Here is a 22,731-nt window from a genome sequence, read left to right as displayed (position 1 = left end):
CACTGGAAACAGGTGGCATAATCGCAGCTCCATGCCAGTTGTGTTAAGGAGAACATTATAAGACTCAATGCAGGCTAATTGACCCATTTAGATGGCTACTTTTTAGCAGTGTAAAGGGTCACTGGATTAGCACATGAATGGACCGACTGGGGGATAATGAATAATGTGGCTTCAGCAGCTGGCTGCAATATCATTGGGCTCCTCGGGTCTGAGAGCAGCCCAAACATTAACTGGACTGACAGGAGCCCTAACGCCAAGTCAACATTATTTCTGACATCAGTAACTGCTTCTGGGGGAAAAAATCAGCCCTGTACTGGTTGCTGGTTTTCCCAATGACAAGGAAGAAATGTCAACATAATATTCCAATGAAGTTCCTAGAAGGACCGACAGATTTCCTGAGACATTTTCTTCAAAAATTCCCCATAAGCCACTACACCAAAGCCTTTTAATATATGCTGCTGGTAAAAAAAAAAAATCCCCAGTGATTTGGCGCTGTGTTACGAGAGTATGCTTGTGAAGTCTGTGCTGAGGTTGCCTTGGAAGCCTGTCCCTTCCATGACTCCCCAGTGTTCCCATCCAAAGTAGTGTCACTTTATGGAACACGTCAACACTGAATGAATAAGTAATGTGATCCAGTCTGAAGCATGGCGTGGCTGCAGCTGAAAAGCGTCCCAGTCTGATGTTACATATAAATAGCCTATATTTCTCTTCTTTCTTCTTCCCACTTCCTGCATAAGTCCTGTACCTTCAATTCTTCGAGAGCGTTAATATGGGAAGTTATGATACTCGGTACTTTTTCATTTACCCAACTAGAGCTTGAAGGAAACATTGTATGTCCATACAGTTGGGGGCATACAAGAGAGGGCTTAAAAAACGAGTGGTCGAAGTTGAAGCAGCAGAGGTCGAGATTTGCAATCTTTTTTTTAGTAATTAGTATGAGTCAAGTTCCAAAAACACTGGCTCCTACATTTTCCACAATACAACTCAATAGTATCTATAATTAGACCTCCTAAATGCCCTCCTCTTTTCAACCCCATGCCAGTTTGTAATGTAGGCTTTCTGTTAAAAACGTACTTTTAAAGCCCAATTCCAATTCATGGGCACAATTAGTGGAGTCATGGGCAGATTATGAGACAGTGGGCCCCTGGGCACAGCTGCACAGAAGGCCCCACCACCTCACTTTGTGCCTCTTTTATTGGAGTTTTGTGTCTCTTCATGGTCATATTGTGTATTTTTGGTGTTTTTGTGTGTGTGTTTTTTCTCATTTTGTGTCTGTTTTTGGTCGTTTTGCCTGTTTCTCTAGTTATCTTGTCTCTTGCAGTTGTTTGCAACTCTTTGTGGTCATTTTGTGTCTCTTCCTGAGGGAAGTTTTGCAGGTGAAGGCCGTAATGAAGTAGTTGTTTTGTTTAAATAAACATGCAAAGATGCTTGTTTGTTGCTGTCCATTAACAGGCGAGGAAACACATCATCAGGTTGAGGCTAGTTGACCAGAGCAACACTTTGGCTCTTTATAATTTGTTATGACAGGTGGATGCAGGCCTAATCTCTGTCCTCTGCAACACACCGCATCTGGTTCTCACTAATTGGCTGCTAATGGAAAATGTCTTTGTCGGGCCTGATCCTTGTCGGGAACACCTCAAGTCATGTTCAACTGTGATTAGCTCCTAATGTCTGGAAGTCAACGTGCAGCCCGGTGTAGCTGCAAAGACTTTTTTTGCTTGTATGTATTGGTCATTTGTGAAAGCAGGGTTAATCATCAAAGAACCTGAAAAATCCAACAACAGCTTCAAAACACCGAACGGAAATGTTTTATTCACCAAACAAAAAAGGCCGCTAAAGAGAAAAGAGTCTGTCCTCCTCTTCCCCCCCAAACTTCTTCCAGAGAAAACAAAAGCAGAAGCAGGAAAAAAGAAGACGAGACTTGGCTGCAGCGTGCTCCCAGCTGTTCTCCTCTCTGTGCTCTCCTCTCTTGTCATCCAGCCTCCGCTTTTGCGCAGAGCTGCCATTTGAAGATGGGATTTTAATCTGACCATCTAGAGTGATGCCATGGAAAAGCTGCAGCGGTTTTGGGGAGCTGCTGAGGAATGGGAGTGGAATGAGACGTCTGCTGCAAACTCTCCAAGGCTGCACTTCCTCGGGTGACTCTTGGATATGGTTGAATCAGATGTTTTTCTAAAGCTCGGGTTGAGTAGAGTCTCTAGGAACCCTTTGCGCTAGTTTTTGTTTGTTTGTTGTTGTGCCTTGCAGAGACAGTTTTGCGGAAAGATGTGCCGTTACCATTTTTCCTATGTGACAATGGTTTTGATACCTGAACTGATATAGAGTACTGATTTAATAGCATTGCCCTAAAGAAATAGCAGCTGTATACTTCTAACTGTTGTTGTATGGCATGTCTCTGGTTCAACCCTTTGTTAAACATGAACAAATAAGAACTTAACTCGTGACAGCAACACCTTAGTAAATAAAAGACATGTAAAAGTTCACACAGTGTGAAACAGAAGTGCAACAGCCACTTGGTGTTCTGGAAAGCAATTCTTCTGTGCCGCTCTGAAACAGTAGTTTCCAGATGCTGTACAGCATTACTCGCTGTGAAGGCTACTGTTTCAGAACGTCAAAGAAGACTTGATTTCCGTGAACAACTGCCGTTTTGACCGGCTGTTAAACTACTTTAAAGTTTATTGATAAATTAAGTGGTATCAGATTGGGGTATAGACTTGCATACTCACCCATACCCAATCCAGGCAGTATCGGAGGCATTTCCGAGTATTGATATCGGAACTGTAGTTTTTAAACAACTTTTGCTTTGAAGCACATTTACTAAAATGCTACAGTTGATCCGAGTTTTAAGACAGCTTGTTTGGCCAAACTTGCTTGCTGAAGATCTTGCAGCAGTGCCCTAAAGTAGTTGAACAAAGTCTATGTAACTGTCAGAGGGGCCTAACAGACTCTAGTTACGCATTAAAACTACACGTTACCAGGGTTACAGGCTAATCTAGAGGAGCAAGCCGATGATAATTAACCCGACACGGTGAATCATTGTCCACTGACATCATGGTCACAGGGATTACTATCCAACAACAATACCCCCCAAGTCTTGAACAAACCTCACACTCCAACCGACCAGTGATACATCAGCATTTACATCTCCCGGGGGATGAAAGCCCGGTCACGTTTGACTAAAGAACAAGCCTTTTAACTTCCTTCTCTTTACCTCGCAGTCATTTATGAGGCGTCAGTGATGCACTTGACTTGTATTACCAAAGTCGCCAAATCTCCCCTAATTGAAATCATGTAGATTACAAGGGGAAGCTCGGGGATTAAGTTTCCGCAGAGGGGAAATCCCAGGCATGTGCATGAAGCGTGTCGTAAATCATGAGGATAGAAGGGGAGGGAAGGAGCAACAGGCCCCTGTAGGCCTGCAGTGTCTCTGCCAGCGCTGATGTGGGGAGATCAGATGTTTGCGAGGTGAATCACTGAAGAGAAGGTCATCATTGCACATCTGGATTGAGAGAATGGGTCGAAGAGGTGCATTTCTCCATCAAGTCTCTGCCTTCAGACTGAACCCCACAGAGACTGTACAGGCAGAGTGCGGGGCAGGGACGTTAAAGTGTGTCCTTTCAGAAGGAATGCAGTGTGAAATGCTTTCCTTCAGCTCTGGCTATTTGTATACTCTTATCTCCAAGAGTCCCTCCTCACCCCAAGGCAGAAATAACCACCTGGCAGAATGTCAGAAGACTGGAAGAGGTGTCCGTACGAGCTTAATCCTCTCTGTCTTCACCTTTGGTGTCTTTGTCTTTCACTTTCAATCATCATCCTCTCTGCCAGTGTGTGTTGTTGTGGATGCACGCGTCTTTGTGTGTGTCAGCCAGTTAATCAGCCCTAAATTAGTAATGATGGTGAAGGTGCTGGGTTGTAATGAGGCAAGCTGTGTCGCCCCTGGCTATAGCATCATGCCGCTGGGACGGGGATTTACCAGTCAGCCTGCTTGACAGCTGCTTGATGACTTCGTCTGGCTGAGCTGTATCACTGCTCTGTTTATCATAACATTAATATTTATGACGATATCTGGCCACTTTTTGCGTAATATTCATGGAGTCAGTTTGTGAAGCCTGTTGCCTGCCCTACCACAATGACCGCAGAAGTTGCAGAGGTCTGCCTCTCTGCAGGGCGGCGTTGAAAGCTGGAGCTGACAGTAATAGGCTGTTAGGTTCCTGGCGGATGGCAAAGAATCTCAAGTGGTGATGGAGAATTCAACTTTAGGCCTATATTTTTGTAAGTTTTCTTTCTAAGGATCACACGTTGTGGCATGTCAGTGGGATGTTTTGCTTAGAGAGCGACAAGTATTTCCAGTGTCCGTTCTATCATCAAAATCCATCAGCGCTCAGCCAAACAGACTGAAGTGCTTTGTTAAGCAAGACTCAACCCTTGGACAAGAAGTGTTCCTTTGAACAGGAGACAAGGTGAGACTTGGCCAGCTCTCCACATGGTGCTGTCTGCGCTCCAAGCACTTTATACTAACAGATCCTCAGCCGGCCAAGCTGTCAGTCTGTCAAACAGTGTCCTCAGTGTCCTTAAGCTCCTCCATAGGGCTGTCTGTCAGACGAGCAGGCGTCCGTCTGGGAAGGTAATGGGATTGTCTCCCTGGTTTGGCCGCCTGAGGGGTAGAAAGGGTTAGTGGGATGCAACCTTCTGGCCACCCTGAGTTTTCTCTTCATGCAGGAGCTTATAGCTGTCAAGGACACGGGAATCTGTATGTAAGCAGTGTCTTCTCCCTCCGGATCCGAGCACAGACCTGGCGAAGGTGGCCTATATTTTAATTTTAATTCATGCATTCAGGAATTAAACCCACATCCCTTTTGGCTTTTTGTGAGACGTCTCACAGGCATGGCGTCATTCTCCAAGGAGTAATTCCTGTCTCTTAATCCCAATATTTTGTAAAACAACACTCCAGAATAGTTGTTTGAGTCTATGAAATATAACAAGTCTCTTTATTACTCTCTGGACACTACTGGAGATGAAAGAGCAGCAAGCAGGAGGAGTGTCAGCGTCAAATAACTCCCAACCATCTTTTCTGTGGAAAGTCACACATGGATACTTTCCATTTTATAGCTGGGTGGGTCTGCCTGACTAATGAGAGTGGAGCACTGTCCTGGCTAAGCATCTGCTAGTGTTTCTTGCTAACCTTGTGCATAGGGGAGTGTGTGTGTGTGTTAGTGTGTTTGTACAGTGCTGCTTTCCATCACTGTCATTGGCTGTATTCTGCTAATTTCCATAGCCTGTTTGTGATTATATCCTTGTTCTTGGAACCCCGGAGGATTGTTGAGCATTGTATTTGTGGTACCTTCATTTTACTGTGAGAGCTGCAGTGGGAAACCTTGACCTCTGAACTTAATGGAGTTCACATGCTTTACGGGTAGAGGTTCGGCAAACAGACTCCATGCGGTTTTGAACAAAAGTCAAGAGTTTCACATATTTTTACTTTATTATGTCTACAGACAAGGTTGGGTGACAGATTTTCCTTTTTTCACAGGTAGTCTGAGGTTGCCTTTGAAAGAAGCAATTTGGGTTATTTTTATTTTCTGTGATTAATGGCAGCTTCAGAGGCCCAAACAGCAACTGCAGTATGACGTCTTGTTTCTGTTGAAACTCTATCAGCCCAAATGTATCTCTGTTTACACAGTGATTTATTAAACTGAAGGTTTGTTTTCACTCTAACAGTGGTGTATTCTGAGGTATAATGAGTTTAAGTGTAAGAAAGCTATTTGCAAGCCACAAATCACACTTTTCAACAGTGTCATTTAGGAGGTCAAATAACAACAGCTTTCAATTCTCTTACTCCATTAAGCCTTTTATTAATGTATGCCTGTTGAACAAAAGTGTAGTCTACATACGACCCTGGCTTGACAGATGCTCTTTCTCTGTGTTTTTCCATGGTAGGAAGATCTGTGTGCACTGTAAGTGTCGCCGTGAGGAGCATGCTGTGACAGCCATGCCTGTAGAGATGGAGAAGACGGTCACCAAGCTGATGTACGACTTCCAGAGGAACTCCACCTCGGACGACGACTCCGGCTGTGCCCTGGAGGAGTACGCCTGGGTTCCACCTGGACTCAAACCTGAGCAGGTATTGGCATCTTACACTCATCTGGGCCACCTCACAGTCACACTGGACGGCACTACCGAGGTTAATGTCAGACATCTTGTGCAGTTTTGTCAGCTGTTGGCAATCAAGCTGGATTGTAGGCATCACATAGTGACCCAACCTTCATGCCTTACCTGCTGTGGTGTGAATAAATCTGAATATGCAGTTTGTGTGCCCAAATTTTGCATCCACACCAGAAACTTTGACTGCCCGCACTTAGACTGCATTCACACCAAATGACGTGCTGTAAAAATGCCACTCTTCCCATTCATTTTAATGTGGCTAGTACATCTAGGCTGCAGCAGTGGGGCCACGGGGGACGGTAAGAAAAATGCAGCAGCTTGAAGCAAAAAGTTGAAACAGAATCAACTTTTGGAGAAACTCAAACCGATGTCATGCTGTGATGGCCAATCACATAACCGGTGAAGAGACCGGAAGACTCAGACTGTCGTTAAATATTATATTAAGTAAAAGAAATAAAGTACAGCTCATGTGTACTAGCTTTGTTTGTGTGTGTGTGCATAAGCAGGTCTTTTGTATCAGCAAAGATGTTACAGAAATCATAATCAAAACAAATTTCTCAGATTTTTTAAGCCATCACAAACAAACTAACTGAAGACAAATCCGCAGTTGCAAAAATGGTGAGATTGGCATTCTGTCCCCCCTCCACTCCCCCACAAATGCGCCATTTAAGTGACACTCCCACACCGCTGCACAGCCCCGTGGGTAATCACTGCAAAGCCTGATTTGGTGTGAATACACCTTAAGAGTCAAGAAAATGGTTCATTTTAAGCATTTGAGGCTTGTTAGTGTTTGTTTGTCTTCCAACAGCAGGTGTTAGGAACGGATCAAATGATAAAGAGAGTCACATAACAGTCACAATCATCAAAAAGCTCTGATTTCACCGTACACACTACAATGCGAGTTCAGGGAGTTCAAATTTATACACATGTAAAGAGGTGTAAAACATTTTAGTGTGGATGTAAAGCCAAAAACGGAGGGGGGGATTCCAGTTATACGCAAGGACAGATTTCAGTTATATAATTTCAAACATCCCAGTAGAGTGTTAACCTAATGAAAGTTCCTGTGTATCATGTAACACCTCATGCCTGTATTCTGTAATTGTTCAGTTAGAGCTGCACCTCACTATATGATAGCTCACCAGTTATGCTGACTGCTCCTTCTGCAGGCTAATGGATAACAAGGATCGTGTGGCTCCAGCAGTCAAATTAATCTCCAATTCACACCGCCCGAAAACATGTTCAAATTGGGTTTCATCGCCCTCACGGCAGCTAAGCTAAGCCTGAGTAATACACAAACGCATTAAATGGTCCCATGCATGTTGAAGAAAATCCCCTTTTACTATACTCACTGAACCATAGGTGTGCACATGTGGGAGGGTTCCCAGTTTTATAGGACAATAGAAGCGTTTATGGAAGCTGGTTTCATTTTGTTGATGAGCTGAAAGCAATGAACTGGTCAATACAATATTAGCACAGCCCCCTGTTTTCACCTCCGAGCACTGAGCGCGGCTATTTTTCATCCCCCTCCAGGGTCACACATCTAACCCTGAAGTCAATTAGGTTCTCGTCTGGCGGTGATAGGACCTCAGGAACAGTCGGGTTAAATGAAAACTGGACTGTGCAGTGTAGCATGAGCACAATACTAAACGACCTTGAAAATTATTGGCTATTTTTGTATTTTGTGGAAAACTTGTGACGATTTAGAGCATTTCTAACAGCCTAGATGAAAAGTGTGCATTCGCTACAGTTAATTCTATTTTCCCCAACTTGACGTCCAAGTCATTCAAGCTGTGGAAACATGTTGTGTGACCTCTCACGGAGGAGCGGAAGTACGCCTGATGTGGGGCTTTTCAACACCCGGCCTTCCTCTGCACGAGGTAGAGACAGAGTGAGAATAGAGGGAGATGGTAAACACAAAGCTAATCTCCAGGATCTAAACTGTGGGTTTAGGTTACCCCGTAGGGAGCCAGGCTGTGTATGAGGCTGCTATTCAGCCAGCAGTGGTGTAAAGTCACTACTCTGTAACGAGAGATTTCAGACCAGGACTGCAGTATTCAATCAGATATATCTGAGGATTATGAGGGATAGCTCAGCACTTACTTTGGAATGTTTAACTCTGCAGTGTGTGTTCGCAATTCTGTCAACAGTCGCTGAAATACAGACTCATAAAAAGAATATGAATTTTTATCACCAAACTCGGCCATTACTGAGTGTGCTGAGGAGATGTTATTGAGCTGCAGTGTGAAGGGGGGCCTGCCAATATTCTCTCCTCTTGCTCTCCTCTCTCCATCCTTCTCAAATAAAATTCTCCAATGTTGCCAAGTTACAGCTTTTCAAGGCCAAGAATGTTACTCAGCATTGGCCTGTATCTGGTGTTTTATTTTATGTTTTTCTCCATCACGTAGCGAGAGCTGCAGTCTAATGTGCAGATGCTACTCAGCATGTACCAGGATCTGATTTAAATTTGCATTTGAGCATCAAGTCTGCTTTTTCAGGCGGTTAACATGCAGGATATTTGAATGGAAATTGACTTCAAGGTTATTCATGCAAGCTAGAGGTGTTTCCAGGTTCTGAGAGACCCACATCTTTGATGTGGATAAATTACGAGCCAGTCTGAAAGGGACCTGAGGCCTGACCTGTTCCAAAATGGACCTAAATACAATTAGACTCATTCCCGTCCGAGTTCAAGGACCAAGAAAACTGTCAGCCCCTGACCTGATTACAGCCAGTAGCTGTGAATGGGAGATAAATGATAGAGCTATAAAAATGCTTTCACACACCACTAAATGATCATGTCAGACTAGATCTGTTGAAAATTAATCAAACTAATTTTTGTCCATGCTCGCAGCATGGTTCAAGAGATGAAAATGTCTTAACCCTAACCCAGACTAAAATATCTTAACAACTAATGGATGAACTGACATTAATTTTTTAACAGATATTCATGGTCCCCAGAGGATTAAGTGTAAAGAGCCACCTAAGGTTTTTTTTTTTTTATTATCCCGCATTAAATTTTGTGATACCTTGCAATTCTTTGCATTCTCTTGGAATAATTTTGCGTTACCATGCAACATTGTCATTTCATCTTGCCACGGTCTAAAGTTACACATAAGCTGAGGACAGGCGGCCCAATTTGTTTTAAGTTTACTTTCACTAATTACTTAAACATGCATATTGAGCAGTAGTACTCTATCAGCATACTTAATGCCCAGTTCAAATTAAAATTCAATGAGCTGATCCACACTGGGGCGTTGCGCTGGGAGCAGCTGAGCAGAAATAGACATATGGCTCAGAAGGAATGGAAGAAGGGAAATTCTATATTTATTGGTAGAGAAGGCAAAAGATGGTGTTGCAGTGGTTAGCACTGTCACCTCACTGCAAGAGGGTTCCTGGTATGAATCCACCCTTGTGTGTGGAGTTTGCACACACAGTCCAAAGATGTGCAAGTTAGGTTCATAGCTGACTTTAAGTTGCCCGTGGGTGTAAATGTCAGCATGAGTGGTTGTCTGTCTCTATGTGTCAGCCCTGTGACAGCCTGTGATGCAGCCTCTCGCCCAGTGACAGCTGAGATAGGCCCCGGCCCCCTGCAACGCTGTACCAGGATACTACTGAAAATGAATGAATGAATAATGCAAAACATACTGCAAGGGAACACAAAAAAACTTGCCATAATCCTTGGGGGGTGCTCTGCAAAGGTCCAGTGACTCACGTGATCCTCTGCCTCTTCCTCTAGCACCACAATTTAATAATAGTGAGTATTTTAGCATGCTAATGTTTAGGGCTGCACCTGCCTCAGAATTATGTCAGTCGATTCAGATTTTGCCGTTCAGCACAAATATTCAACTATTCGTTTTTGTCCCCATATAGAGTGTGAGAGTTTGAATGGGGTTCAGGGGGACGTTCAGTGTGACAGTGATGTTCACATAATATAGTAAACAAGCTAACCATGCTAACGTCACTAACACTAGATATCAAACAAACGCCAGAGACTGCATCGTATTATGTTGCTGTGTGCTGTAAATTCACCATTTCTAAGCAGAAGGCAGAAGACAACAATAACTGCGAGCCTGTCCGTACAAAGCCTCTAGTCCTTCGGGCAGCTGTCTCTGTGTCTGCAGCTACCTGTGCTAAAGAGCAGCATTAAAGCGAGGAGCGCTCACTCTGCAGCTAAATCTGGGGACTGAAACATCCCCAAGAGTACACTGCTCACTGACTGACAAAAAAAAAAAACTCAACATGATGGAATCTCAGTCGAATGACGGGTCTCTGACTGATGATTCAGACTTCCAACTTTCAGGGGGCAGTCACATTGCTGTCCTAAATACAACTTCACAGAACTGCCAGCTGGGCTGTAGACTTTTAGTACATTCAGTATAGCTTCCCTTTCGTGCTTAATTAACCAATCTCAGGCCTTTTAACTTCCGAACACATTGAATTTTCTCCCACAACTGTGCTGACTGCAGTGCTGAGCCGTGGGCACAACTCAGCAAAGACGTGAGAAGAGAAGGACAGAGAACCAAAACATGGTCATTAAATCAGCTCACTTCACTTATGAAAACACCATCTTTTCCCACCATGTTTGGCTGTAGCTACCAGTGTTTTCTCAACAATATAATATCAATGTCCACTAACCACTGTAAAGTGGCTTGTTGAGAGAATGTTAGACTGGTGCCTGGTGGTGTCTTTTCCTCTGGCTGTCTGGCCATTAACAGCAATAGAAACCAGCTGTGTGAAGCGATCGCTCTTGTCACTCAGTTGCCTCAGTCCTACCATTTGCTTTAGCTTTTAAAAACACTCCTTTCGGTACAGTTAGAAATTCTGCCCTGTCTTTAGTTTCGTCTGCTTTCGATTACAGTTATTATCACAAGCTGCTCCTCCTGGCTCTCACTGTGACTGTGTCCATTATGTGCATGTAAGCGTGCGTGTGTGTATCTGTCTTTAGATCTTTTCCTCGGGGCAACGTGCCTTTCACCTCCAGATTGTAACCCTGTTGTTGTTGGAACCCTGTTTCGTAATTTATCATTAGCTGTGTGTGTGTGTGTGTGTGCGTGTGTGTGTGTGTGTGTGTGTGTGTGTGTGTGTGTGTGTGTGTGTGTGTGTGTGTGTGCGCATCTGGAAGCATAGGCACTGTGTGATTTATCAGTGCTTGACCACAGTCAGTCTTTCATGGACTATCCTGAGATCCCCCTTGGCTTCCCGAGCCATGCTGCTGGACACGGATCCCGTGTCCCTCGCCAACACTGGTGGAAGCCAACAAAAGCAGGGCAGAAGGAATTAGGTTACACTTACAACAAGAGGTTCTGCTGTAAATTCATCATCAACAACAAACATGTTTGTAGACTGTGACACAGCAGCATCAGGACAATTAAACTTTTAGATATAAGAGTTTTTTAAAGGTATATTTTCAATTTTGGTCCCTCTGTACCAACACATGTCTGCGTTGTTCAAGTTAATCTGTTTTTGTGTGACAGAGTCGGTGTTATTGCCAAGGACAAAGCTGATGGCTTCTAGTCAGTAGATCCATTCTGTAGACAGATAGGTCATTAAGATTGGCCTGACCTCGTCAGCAGGAATCGATCATGTTGTCTCTCTCTATATTCATTATGTTTTCTGCTGTTTTGTTTTTGTTTCCATTATTTAACCAAATTTTATCATGGCCATCCTTCTACTTTTACTCCCTCCTCATCCATCTAACATTTTCATTTTTATTCCCCTCACCACACCTCTCATCCTCCTCCTCTTTCTCCATCAAATCTCCATTTTAAATTCTGTGGCTTTCATGGTTTGCACCCCCTCCAGTCACATTCATATATGACCGCCTGACCCCTGTAATACCCCAGCCCCCCGTTACAGTGTAATAAAAAAGACTGCAATAAATAACCCGGAGATGACACTCATTGTCTACCGCTGTAATGTAAGGAATGTTTATAGCAATTTGAAATAGCCAGATTAGCATTAATCCTGCTGTCGCATACATTCCTGCGCGGTAATCATGTGTGCGCGTGAGTGCGTGTGCACATTTGACAGGTCAGCAATACATTCCCGTGTCAATGTGCAAAGATAGAGAGGTGAGGTTCCATTAAGTCTCCGCTGGAGGGCCATAAATCAAAGTGATTTTAAGTGTGTGTGTGTGTGTGTGTGTGTGTGTGTGTGTGTGTGTGTGTGTGTTGGTCACTCCAGGTTGTGGATCCTGTTAATTTTGTCTCTGCACAGTTGTACCTTTTTTAAGTGCTGAAATGAGTAATAGACAGCACTGGAATAATAATTTAACCATTTTGTGTAATTTATCAAATAGAAACGTGCAGGTTGTAGCTTCTCTAAATGAAGATTTGTAGTTTTTCTCTTTCTCACATCCTTATAATCTGTATCCGTGACTGTTGTACAGACAAAATAAGCATTTGGAAGAGAGAGTTTGGGAGCTCTTGACATTTTGTGATATTTAATAGACTAAATAATAAATCAAAAACAGTAACAGAGAGCTTTACTGACTGGCTGCAGCTCATGTGTATTTGGGTTTGTTAGCTAGTTTACATGTTACAGGTATTTTGTTGTTCGTCACTCTCACCCACTCCTCATCTCCGTCTCTGTCTCAGGTCCACCAGTACTACAGCTCCCTGCCCGAGGACAAGGTGCCCTATGTGAACAGCCCTGGAGAGAAATACCGCATCAAACAGCTGCTCCATCAGCTCCCGCCCCACGACAATGAGGTGAGAGTCCAATCTGACCCCCTCCCCCACCACCTCCATCCGTCCACCCATCCATCTATCTACCCCTCCCTCCCTCCCCTCCCTCAGGGCGATACAGAGATAAGAGAGGGGAGAAGACGAACAGAAAAAAAAAGTCTGAAGTCTGTCTTCTTAATGGACAGGAAAGAGATAGCAAGGTGTTTGTGTGTGTGTTGCTTCCTGTTTAAGTGGTTTACATAGATAAACCACAATTAATGTTGAGACATTAGTGTGATTGCCATAAACATGTGGTAGTGTCACTAAGAAGATCTGCTGGTGCCATCTTTTTTCACTTCACTCTTCAGTGTAACTTCATGAGCATGTTGGCCAATTTCTGTTTTAGAAGGTGCTTATTTTGTTTTGCAGGGAATGAAATCAGGGACGCAGCGATAGCGGTTGCCAAGAGCAGTTAATTAATGTTTTTGTGAGCATGAGGTCACCGAACAGTTTAGATGCATACCACATAGCTGCAACATTAAGAGTCCACAGCTGCAGACCCTTGTTGCATGTCATACCTCCCTCGCTCTTATTATTTCATGTCTGCCACTATATTGTCAGCTTTTCCATGAAAGGCAAAATGGCAAAAGTTATCTTGATATTTTTTATCATGCCAATGTAATAATTGTTGTTTCTGTAAGTCAGCTCACAGCAACTCCTAAAGCTATGTCTCATCCACACTTGTTTCTATTTTGTGGCCGTTTTTCTGCAGCTCTCCATGACTGTAGCTGCGTAGCTAGCTAGTGATGTAGGAAGATGATGTCACCCCATCTATTTAGCTTTAATTGGATGGTGTTGATGAGCACGACACCAGACGTATTTGAATCAATGCAAACAGTGACTCACAATTGACTCAGAAAATAGATGGAACCTATCTCCGTTTCTAAAAATGGAAAATAATGGAAATAATGAAACTCTGATAGAAAAAGCATGTTCACCCTCCTCTGTGGAGCCAACTGGGAGAACTCTTGGCTGAAATAACATCATTCAGTATTAATAAAATTGTCTTCATCATGAACTGCTATCACTAGTGACTCAAAATAAGTGCTGCCTTTTATTGCAGCAACAATAACAAGTTTGACAAGTTTGACAATGCTATATGCGTTTAAAAAACACAGACCATCATAAACTCACCGTGTTTGCGCAACAGATCAATATTTACAAATGTGTATATGTGTATGTGTGTGTGTTTGTGTTTCTAGGTACGCTACTGTAATGGTCTGGATGACGAGGAAAAGCGAGAACTGAAGCTCTTCAGTAACCAACGGAAACGGGAGAACCTGGGCCGCGGCAACGTCCGTCCGTTCCCCGTGACGATGACGGGAGCAATCTGCGAACAGGTAGCTGAAAGAAATATCAAAAAACATACATTTTTGTACTGCTTCCCCCCGAGCAGGCAAGAGACATGAAGAGATCAAAGATGATCTGAGAGCCGCCCATCGTCTCACTTCTAAATGTCATTTCTGTGTCGCATCCCGTGACATGAGCAAATTAAGTGTGTCGGGTTCAAAGGTGTGTCATGTGGCCGGTGGAATGAAAGCAATGAATTGTGTGACAGACATACGGAACAGCCTGCTGGCATTTCGGGTCTTTGTAATGATGTATGAGAGGTGTTTCATGTTGACATATAAAGGGCAGAGAATCTGCTTTTATAACAACATTGTGACCTTGTCAAGTCTCACCTCAAAGTGTTGTTCATGAGAGGATCCTGAGGTGTTGCATGTGTATGTCATGTCTCAGTTCCCCCTCTGCCATAATAGCTGTCAACATAATATTTGTGTAAGACAAACAAGTAATGTCAACAGTTTGTTTGTCTTAAAACATAGCCTTACATAAGACTTCGGAGAACTAAGCTACAGTTAAACCTGCTCTAACTCCTCCTGTGTTTCAGTAGTACCTCCTGTCCCATCAAATATTTAATGTGTTGTTTACATCTATTCTTGTAGTGGTCTTACGGGAGTACAGAGTGCAATGGAGAGTGTTCTTTTAACAATGAACCAGCGCACTTCAGCATCCACTAGTCATTTGTTACTGTGCGTACAACTCAAGCAAAATGGAGCCACTCTCTGTTGTGTTGGTGCCCCCGGTGTATAGCTGCTTTATAGCTTGTGTTCATTCAGCAGACACACACACACACACACACACACACACACACACGATGAGGGAGCAGATTGTTGGGAGAGTGTGTATTGATTGAATCCCCCCTTCCCTTTGGCCTCCTTTCAGCAGTAGGCTGCGTTCCAGTTAGATAACCTGATTGTAACTCTCGCTTCGTCTCCATCTTCCCACCCCTCTAAATCTACTTTGCCTACCCGACCTTTCCCCCCTGCCTCCTTAGCACTCCCTCTCGTTTATCTTTCCGGCTTCTCTACCTTTACACCTCCGTGCTGATCTCGCTCTCCCTTCTATCCTCCCATATATCACTCAGTTTTTATTTTCGCCTTTGCCCCGCCAACGTCCTCCAGCAGTAATTCAACTTCCTCTCAGTGTCTGTGGCTGCCCTCCTCGGCCACACATGTCAACACACCCTCGTGCTCTCAGTTTAGTTCAGTTTTCACGCCAAATTTTGTTGGAGACAGAGAATCACCAATCCAATACACTTGATCTGTATCAGCACCAATACGGATCTTATTGAAGATCCCAGGAAATGGGCAGGCAAACTTCATGGAAAGATGGTACTTCTTGGAAAACTATGCATCTTCAGTTGTAGTATCCTCAAATTCCAGCTTCGCATTCATGAGGATGTGCTGCTTTGATTTGTATTATGTGAATTTCTGGGGTTTTGGCTGTTAGTCAGACAAAACAAGCAATATGAACACATGACTTTGAGTCTAAGGAAGTTGTGAAGGGTATGTTTCACTATTTTCTAGCATTTTACAGACCTATTAAGTCAACATAAATTGTCCAACAACCCCACCATTCCTTTCTATCAAGTCACACTTCCTGTCTCTGGTAGCCCATCAACCTGTTTTAGACAGGTATTACTTCACAATAAGGAAGTACTGATACCATACTGTGTTTCAAGATGGTGCCCTCTGATATCCTTTCCTCACAGAGGAACCAAAAGGTTTTCGAGAGTAATTAGGGTAAAAGTTGTTATTATAGAGTTACACAAACCTTTTAAAGAATGTTGGTGTTGTTTTGTCTCATTTTCTGGTTTTGCATTTTGCCTTTAGTAGACATTGACAGTGTAAACACCAAGACCCACCAAACTGACATCAAAGAAGTAGTGGCGACAAAGGCCAGCTGTTGAGTCACCTCATCTCACCTGTGTCTCAGCCAAAAAGTTGCACTTGAGCACAACAAAAAGACAACAGCCGACAGCCAACCATCAAGCAAGTTCTGCGCCTGTTTGGGTGTAGATAACACCCCAAACCAGCAGGCGGCAGTAGTCTGTTTTGTCATTCAAAGATAGGAAACCCAAAAACTGACAGGGTGGATTCAAGACGCAAGTTAGCCAGTTAGCACATTTGACACAGTTAGTGTTGAAATGGTCTGGGACGCAGCACAAAAGGGCACGAGGCGCTGACAGACAGATAAAGAATGACACGCCGACCATTGGACTGGCGCATCAAAGCACTAAGAGGCAGACAGGAAAAATAGGGAGCAGGAACGCTCCACCACGTGGCCACTGGGTGCCCAGGTGTACAGATCTCAAGTCAAACTACAAAGAGTAGCGCAGTTATAGAATTTGTATTTGGTATCAGCCACTACTCTAAGTTTAGGTATCAGAATTGGTATTGGAGAAAAAAAGTGAGATCTAAGTCATATCAAGTACTGATAAAAGCTGTATGGTGACAACCAGTTACTCAAGAACTCTTTTCCTCTTCTTCCTTTTTTTTAGTGCGGAGGCCAGATAAATGGTGGCGACATTGCTGTATTCGCATCACGGGCAGGTCACAGCGTGTGTTGGCATCCAGCCTGCTTCGTGTGCAGCATGTGCAACGAGCTCCTGGTGGACCTCATCTACTTCTACCAGGATGGGAAGATCTACTGCGGCCGGCACCACGCTGAGAGGCTCAAGCCGCGCTGCACAGCCTGTGATGAGGTAGATGCCCATCACATGCACGCACACACGCCTGCACATAAGTGATCATGTGTTGACACACTTATCACGGATAATACTGTGCCTGTAATGTGGGACGGTATTGGTAGGGCTATCTAATAAGCGTTTACACACAGATTTTGCACATGCTGTCATATGACGCTCAGAAGCTTCCCAACACACACTGTCACAGTTAACACATGCAAGGGTTTTTCTGGTCTAATGGGGTCGGCTCTCAATATCCTGATCTCCCAACCATTAGCACTGACTTACACTCCCTGCAAATGGGGACAAGGACACAGTTACTACTTAAAAGGCACCCTGGTGTTTTAACAGCAGCGTAATTAAAAGTAAATGCACCATCTAGATTTCACCAAGTCCCCACACACATTAGCCTCCTACACAAGTCAGTGACAAAGAGGATGATCTAAGAGTACTAAGCTGCAGAGGGGAAAGTGGTGCGTATGGAGGGGGAGGGAGGGCGAGCCTTTGTCCTGTCATTCAGCGCGCAGTAATAACCCAACCGAGGTTTTACCTCTGAGGACCCATGATAAACGATACTCTTTCTTATCTCTCCTTTCTTAGATCATCCTTGCGGACGAGTGCACTGAGGCAGAGGGGCGTCACTGGCACATGAAGCACTTCTGCTGTTTCGAGTGCGAGACTGTGCTGGGGGGCCAGCGCTACATCATGAAGGAGGGACGGCCCTACTGCTGCTCCTGCTTCGAGTCCCTCTACGCTGAGTACTGTGACTCCTGTGGGGAACACATTGGTATGCTGCTGGCATCTATCACTGTTCATACAAACTGCATTAATCACCAACAGGTCATGTAAATGGAAAAAAATCTGATGCTAGATACATGGTACATGGAAAAATTAAGTCAACCATTATTGGGCTGCAGGTTTTTTTTAAGTGTGAAAGGGTGACCTCATTTTTTAGCAACGAGTAACACAGATGAGAAAAGAGCTACAGTAGAAAGGATGTGGCCTGGTTTTTAGCAGTTTGTCACTGAATGACGTCATGGTCAGGCTTTTGGAGCACGGGCACATAGCAGAGGAGCGCACACACCTCAGCTTACTGACCGCAGAAATATATATAGCATATATCATGCAGCGTGAACCCCACCTGGGGCAAAGGCATGACTGCATCAAGATACTTTTCAGAATCTGTTTTTTTTTTTACAGACACATTCACCAGGCATCAGATATATGCTAATTTAAACATCTCACAACTTGTAGTGTCAGAAGCAAACCCACTGAGAGGAGAAACTGGGGTATTTTTCAGCGGGAAAACTTCATATTAGCACCTCTTGGCCCCACGCCACCTCCTGTTAAAACTCTGCGTGTGTGTGTGTATCCCCCGACAGGATGCCCAGGTGTGATTTTGGCACATACCTCTCAACAAATTTGCTCTGTAATTATTTGTTAGACAGGATATAGAAAAGTATTTGGCTAAAAAACACAACTGATTATAAATTGAAACCATCAGAAAACATGCTGGAACCAGATGGCAGCCATTAGCAAATAGCTGGTTTTCTTCCCCCCTCCTGCATCAACTGCAAGCATACTCAAAATGCAATGTGTTTATACAATGCTGGGAAAGCTCCATAATGAGTTTGCCCCGAGGCGCAGTTAAGTTACAGCCTCCAGCTCCATTTTCTAGCTCAACAAGCAGCTTGTAATATGCCACTATTTGCACATAAAACAGCATTTTAAATAAAGACATTAAACATTTAATTTCAAGCTCTTTGATAAAGCTTTGTAATTTAATGGTGCATTTGTACACAAGGCCCCTGTCATTTTACATAAACCCATGTGTGTCTTTCCCACAGGCATTGACCAAGGCCAGATGACATATGATGGGCAGCACTGGCACGCCACTGAGGGCTGCTTTTGCTGCGCCCGCTGTAAACGCTCTCTGCTGGGTCGGCCTTTCTTGCCCAAGCAAGGTCAAATCTTCTGCTCACGCTCCTGCAGTCTCGGGGAGGAGCCCAATGGCTCGGACTCCTCGGATTCGGCCTTCCAAAGCGCTCGCTCCACCAGAGAGTCCAGACGCAGCTCCAAGGCAGGGAAGAGTGGAGGAGGTGGAGTTCAGACTGAGAGATTTTCAGGGGAGGTAGACCCTCTGTCTTTACAAATGGATCTTCTGAGTCTCTCCAGCCAAACGCCCAGTTTGACTCGCGAGCCACCTGCCTGGCAGAACCAAGAACAAGCAGGTGATGGCTATGATTATGAATCCCAGTCAGACCCAGTTGCCAACCCCACCCCTCTCCAGCTCCTCAGCCAGTGCAATGTCAGGACTGCCTATAACCCCGCCTGCTCTGGTCCGAATAATCAACAGCAGGATCACAGGATCAAGGAAAACGGAGGTTTAAAGAGACCACCCATCTCAGCCATGAAGGGACACTCCCTGAATGAGATGTGGTTCCAACAGCCAGCTCCTGAGGAGTACTATCCACCCAAACTGAGGACCCAAAAGAGCTTCACTGAAGTGTCCCATTGCTCTCAGCACCACAACGGCTTCTCTTCTGACAAGCGTTCCATCAGTTTGCACGGCTTTCAAAGGGACAGAGAGTTGGGGCCTCCAGCGGCAACCCAGGTGGCAAGAAGCAGGAACCCCATCAATGCACTTAACTTCACAGAGCAACTGACCCCTCTGGAGCAGACCCCAAGAGGATCCATGGAGTCCCTGGCCCTGTCCAATGCAACAGGTAGGTACAATGGTAGCTGTAAGACCTTTGCTTGGCCATGTTAGCACGACAAAGGGAAGTTGTGTATTAAAGCATCTACTTCAACTTAATGGAATGACATTAAAGGCAAAGTTGACACTCTTTTCTACTTGATTTCCCTGCAGGCAACTCCGCAGATGGAGGAGGAAAGCGTCAGGAGCACCTTTCTCGTTTCTCCATGCCAGACCTGAGCAAAGACTCTGGAATGAACGTGTCAGAGAAAAGCAACATGGACACCCTCAATTCCTCAGTGCAGTTTCGTAGCTCTGAGTCTATTCACAGCCTCACGGCTAATCAGCCCTACATGGAAATGGATCCTCCCAGGTCCTCCCAGTACCAGGTGCAGTACTGCGACCCCCCAGGCATGGGTGTGGGTATGGGTATGAATCATTTACCACCTGGCTTCACCTTCCAGGAGGAGGACAGGGTAAGTTTGGTGAGCAGTGCCAATGCTGCCCGCCTACCACCCATCAGTGAGCGCAGGATGGGTGGTGTCGGTGGTGGAAGGGGAGCCAGTATCCGGATAGATGCTCCGGATGATACTCCCCAGAGACGTCGCCACCATCACCGCTCCCGGAGATCCCGTCGGTCTCGTTCAGAAAACGCTCTTAACTTGGTGGCAGAGCGAAGGGTGAGACCTCAAGAAAGGCCGCAGTTGTGTGTCCGTGAGGATTATGACCGTTTCCCGCCGCCAAGGAGCGCCAGGGACCAGTTCGGAATAGGAGGAGGAGGGGGAAGATACCAGCCCCAACCCTTCAGGCAGTGCCCCAGAACCACTTCAGACCTGACTCTTCAGAACCCTGGGGCCAGCCGACGCACTGGCTTGAACCAATACTCCTGGGATGATTATGATGATGATGGCTGGTGCTCTACTTGCTCTTCATCCTCCGAATCAGAGGATGAAGGTTACTTCCTGGGTGAGCCGATCCCTAGACCCATCCAGCTGCGCTACCTCAGCAACCAGGAGCTTGTCCATAAGTACAACAACGCAGGGATCGGAGGACCCAACCGCAGTGGGCAGTTACACACCCGCAAACGCAGAAAAAGCAAGAACTGCATTATCTCTTAACATCCTGTCGCCTGGCAACGGAAATGACTCTTTGTCCAGCTTGTGTACACTAACATCTTCCATCTGGAACGAAAAAATAAATAAAACTCACAGTCCATTTATTCAGTGTTGTTGAGTGTTGAATATCAAGTGATTGAAAGTCAGTGATGAAATACAGTCGGTAAACAGTGAAAAAGCAACAGTGTTTGCATGTTTGTTCATTTTAATGTTTCGGAATATCTCCTGAGTATTAAGGCTAACACTTACATGCGCAGTTCTATCAAGTCACAACATTTAACAAAAGCTGATGTGCAATTTTTTTTCTTTTTTTAAAATCATAACTTCATTTCAATGCGGCAAACAAGTGTGCAAGGTAGTCGGTTTGGTACAGTTTAGCTTTTCATGCAATGTGATTTAGATATAGGATATGCTGTACTATTGTATTCAGTTCATAGTATGTACATAGATAAATGAATTAATAATTTCACTTAAGTTAAGGAAGTCCATGTAAATATGGTTGTAAATGAGGCCTCACATATTTTTATATTTTGTATGGATAGAATCATTTATGTATTAAATATCTATGATGTAGAGATAGAAAATGATAAAAACAACTTATGCATGTTTTATTTGGCTGACCTGGTCCTGCATTTGGAATAAAGGAGTATTTCAGTGAGTGTTTTTGACTGACAGCTGCTGTTTCTCTCCAGAGGACGACCACACGTGTCTGGTGTTCACGAGAGTGCGCAACAGTCACCTTCTCCATCTGTTAAATGCATAAATGAATGACAATGTGGTGTAGAGGTTGATTAGGAGAGTCACCCTCCACTGGGTTTTTAGACAGTAATGGGTGCCATCACGTTTGAACACACAGAGCTCCATTGTCCTGGAAACGGATGCCACTGACGTTGTGGTTTATTGCATCAGCCTATACAAGTTGGAAACAGCTGACAAAGGTCCAGGGATAAGTAAGTATGTAAGGCATGCTACCAGTTTTGCTCAAGGGATGGCAGTCTGTGGGTCCACCATGTTGGTCCAGACTGAAATATCTCAACATTTGGATGAACATTCATGATGCCCAGAGGATGAATCGTAATGACTTCAGTGATCACTTAACTTTTGCCGTAGGACCAATAGCAGGTCAACATTTTTCTTCTCTGAAATTTTTTAAAATCTGCAATACTGGCACAACATCTTGTACCGTCCTCATATTGTTTGTGGCTTTAAGGGAAATATCTTAACAACTGTCGCAATCCATACAATACAGCAGAGATATTCATGTTCCCTTAAGGATGAACTTTAATTACTTTGGTGATCCTCTTCTTCTTTATTGTAGGGTCATCATGTCAAATTGGGTTATGACCAAATACCTTCAGAACTTAGGACATTCCCATCTACCCCAGCTGTCATTTTAGTGTTAACTGGCTAATGTTAGCATGCTAATATGTTAAAATCAGATGCTGACCATGGTAAAAAAAATATACATGCTAATCACCAGTATGTTAGCACTGTCATTGTGCTTACATTAACATTTAGCTCAATGCACCATTGTTCCCACTTACAGTCTCAGTTAGCTGCAAGCATAGCAATAGCCTCTCAGTCTTGGCTACTTGAAGGAATCAAGTCAAATCCTAAACAAGCTGACCTCCTCTTATAAATAAATATTTGATATTTCATATCAGCTGTAGAGATGTCTGCCTTCTCTCAAATATAATGGAACCAAATGGAACTCAGCTTTTAGTGCTCAAAGCGTCAAAAGAGGTACATGTGAGAAGATCAACATCAATGTCTCTTTCCAGAAATTTTGGCACAGTTATACAAGACAATCCACAGACCTTGTTGTGAGCAGTTTCATGTAGGAACTATTTTCAAACTACACCTATCAACCATGTCACCAAACACAAGGAAGTGTGCATTGATTTGTGGACAAGAGGCTCATGCTTGTGACAGCATGATGTAAGCATTTATTTCATCCTCAGCTAAGCTGTAATGTTAACTAGCTCAGGGGTGCTAGGTGAGCTAGCA

General features: G+C 44.2%; 1 protein-coding gene across 4 annotated transcripts in view; it reads left to right on the top strand.

Annotated features, from left to right (window-relative positions):
* prickle2b (prickle homolog 2b) overlaps window positions 1-21,383 on the top strand; it is a 115,709-nt gene extending 94,326 nt beyond the window's left edge. For all 4 annotated transcript variants that reach the window (XM_050037288.1, XM_050037291.1, XM_050037289.1 and 1 more), the window contains 7 exons: window positions 5,938-6,121; window positions 12,756-12,869; window positions 14,087-14,224; window positions 16,729-16,932; window positions 17,515-17,701; window positions 18,762-19,640; window positions 19,784-21,383. In XM_050037288.1, the coding sequence (XP_049893245.1) occupies window positions 5,938-6,121; window positions 12,756-12,869; window positions 14,087-14,224; window positions 16,729-16,932; window positions 17,515-17,701; window positions 18,762-19,640; window positions 19,784-20,727 (2,650 nt within the window). In that variant the 3' untranslated portion in view covers window positions 20,728-21,383. The remainder of the gene's footprint in view (window positions 1-5,937; window positions 6,122-12,755; window positions 12,870-14,086; window positions 14,225-16,728; window positions 16,933-17,514; window positions 17,702-18,761; window positions 19,641-19,783) is intronic.
* Window positions 21,384-22,731: the final 1,348 nt, after the last annotated feature.

Source organism: Epinephelus moara, chromosome 24, assembly GCF_006386435.1.
Source record: "Epinephelus moara isolate mb chromosome 24, YSFRI_EMoa_1.0, whole genome shotgun sequence".
Taxonomy (NCBI): Eukaryota; Metazoa; Chordata; class Actinopteri; order Perciformes; family Serranidae; genus Epinephelus; species Epinephelus moara.
This window is presented reverse-complemented; position numbering and strand designations above follow the sequence as displayed.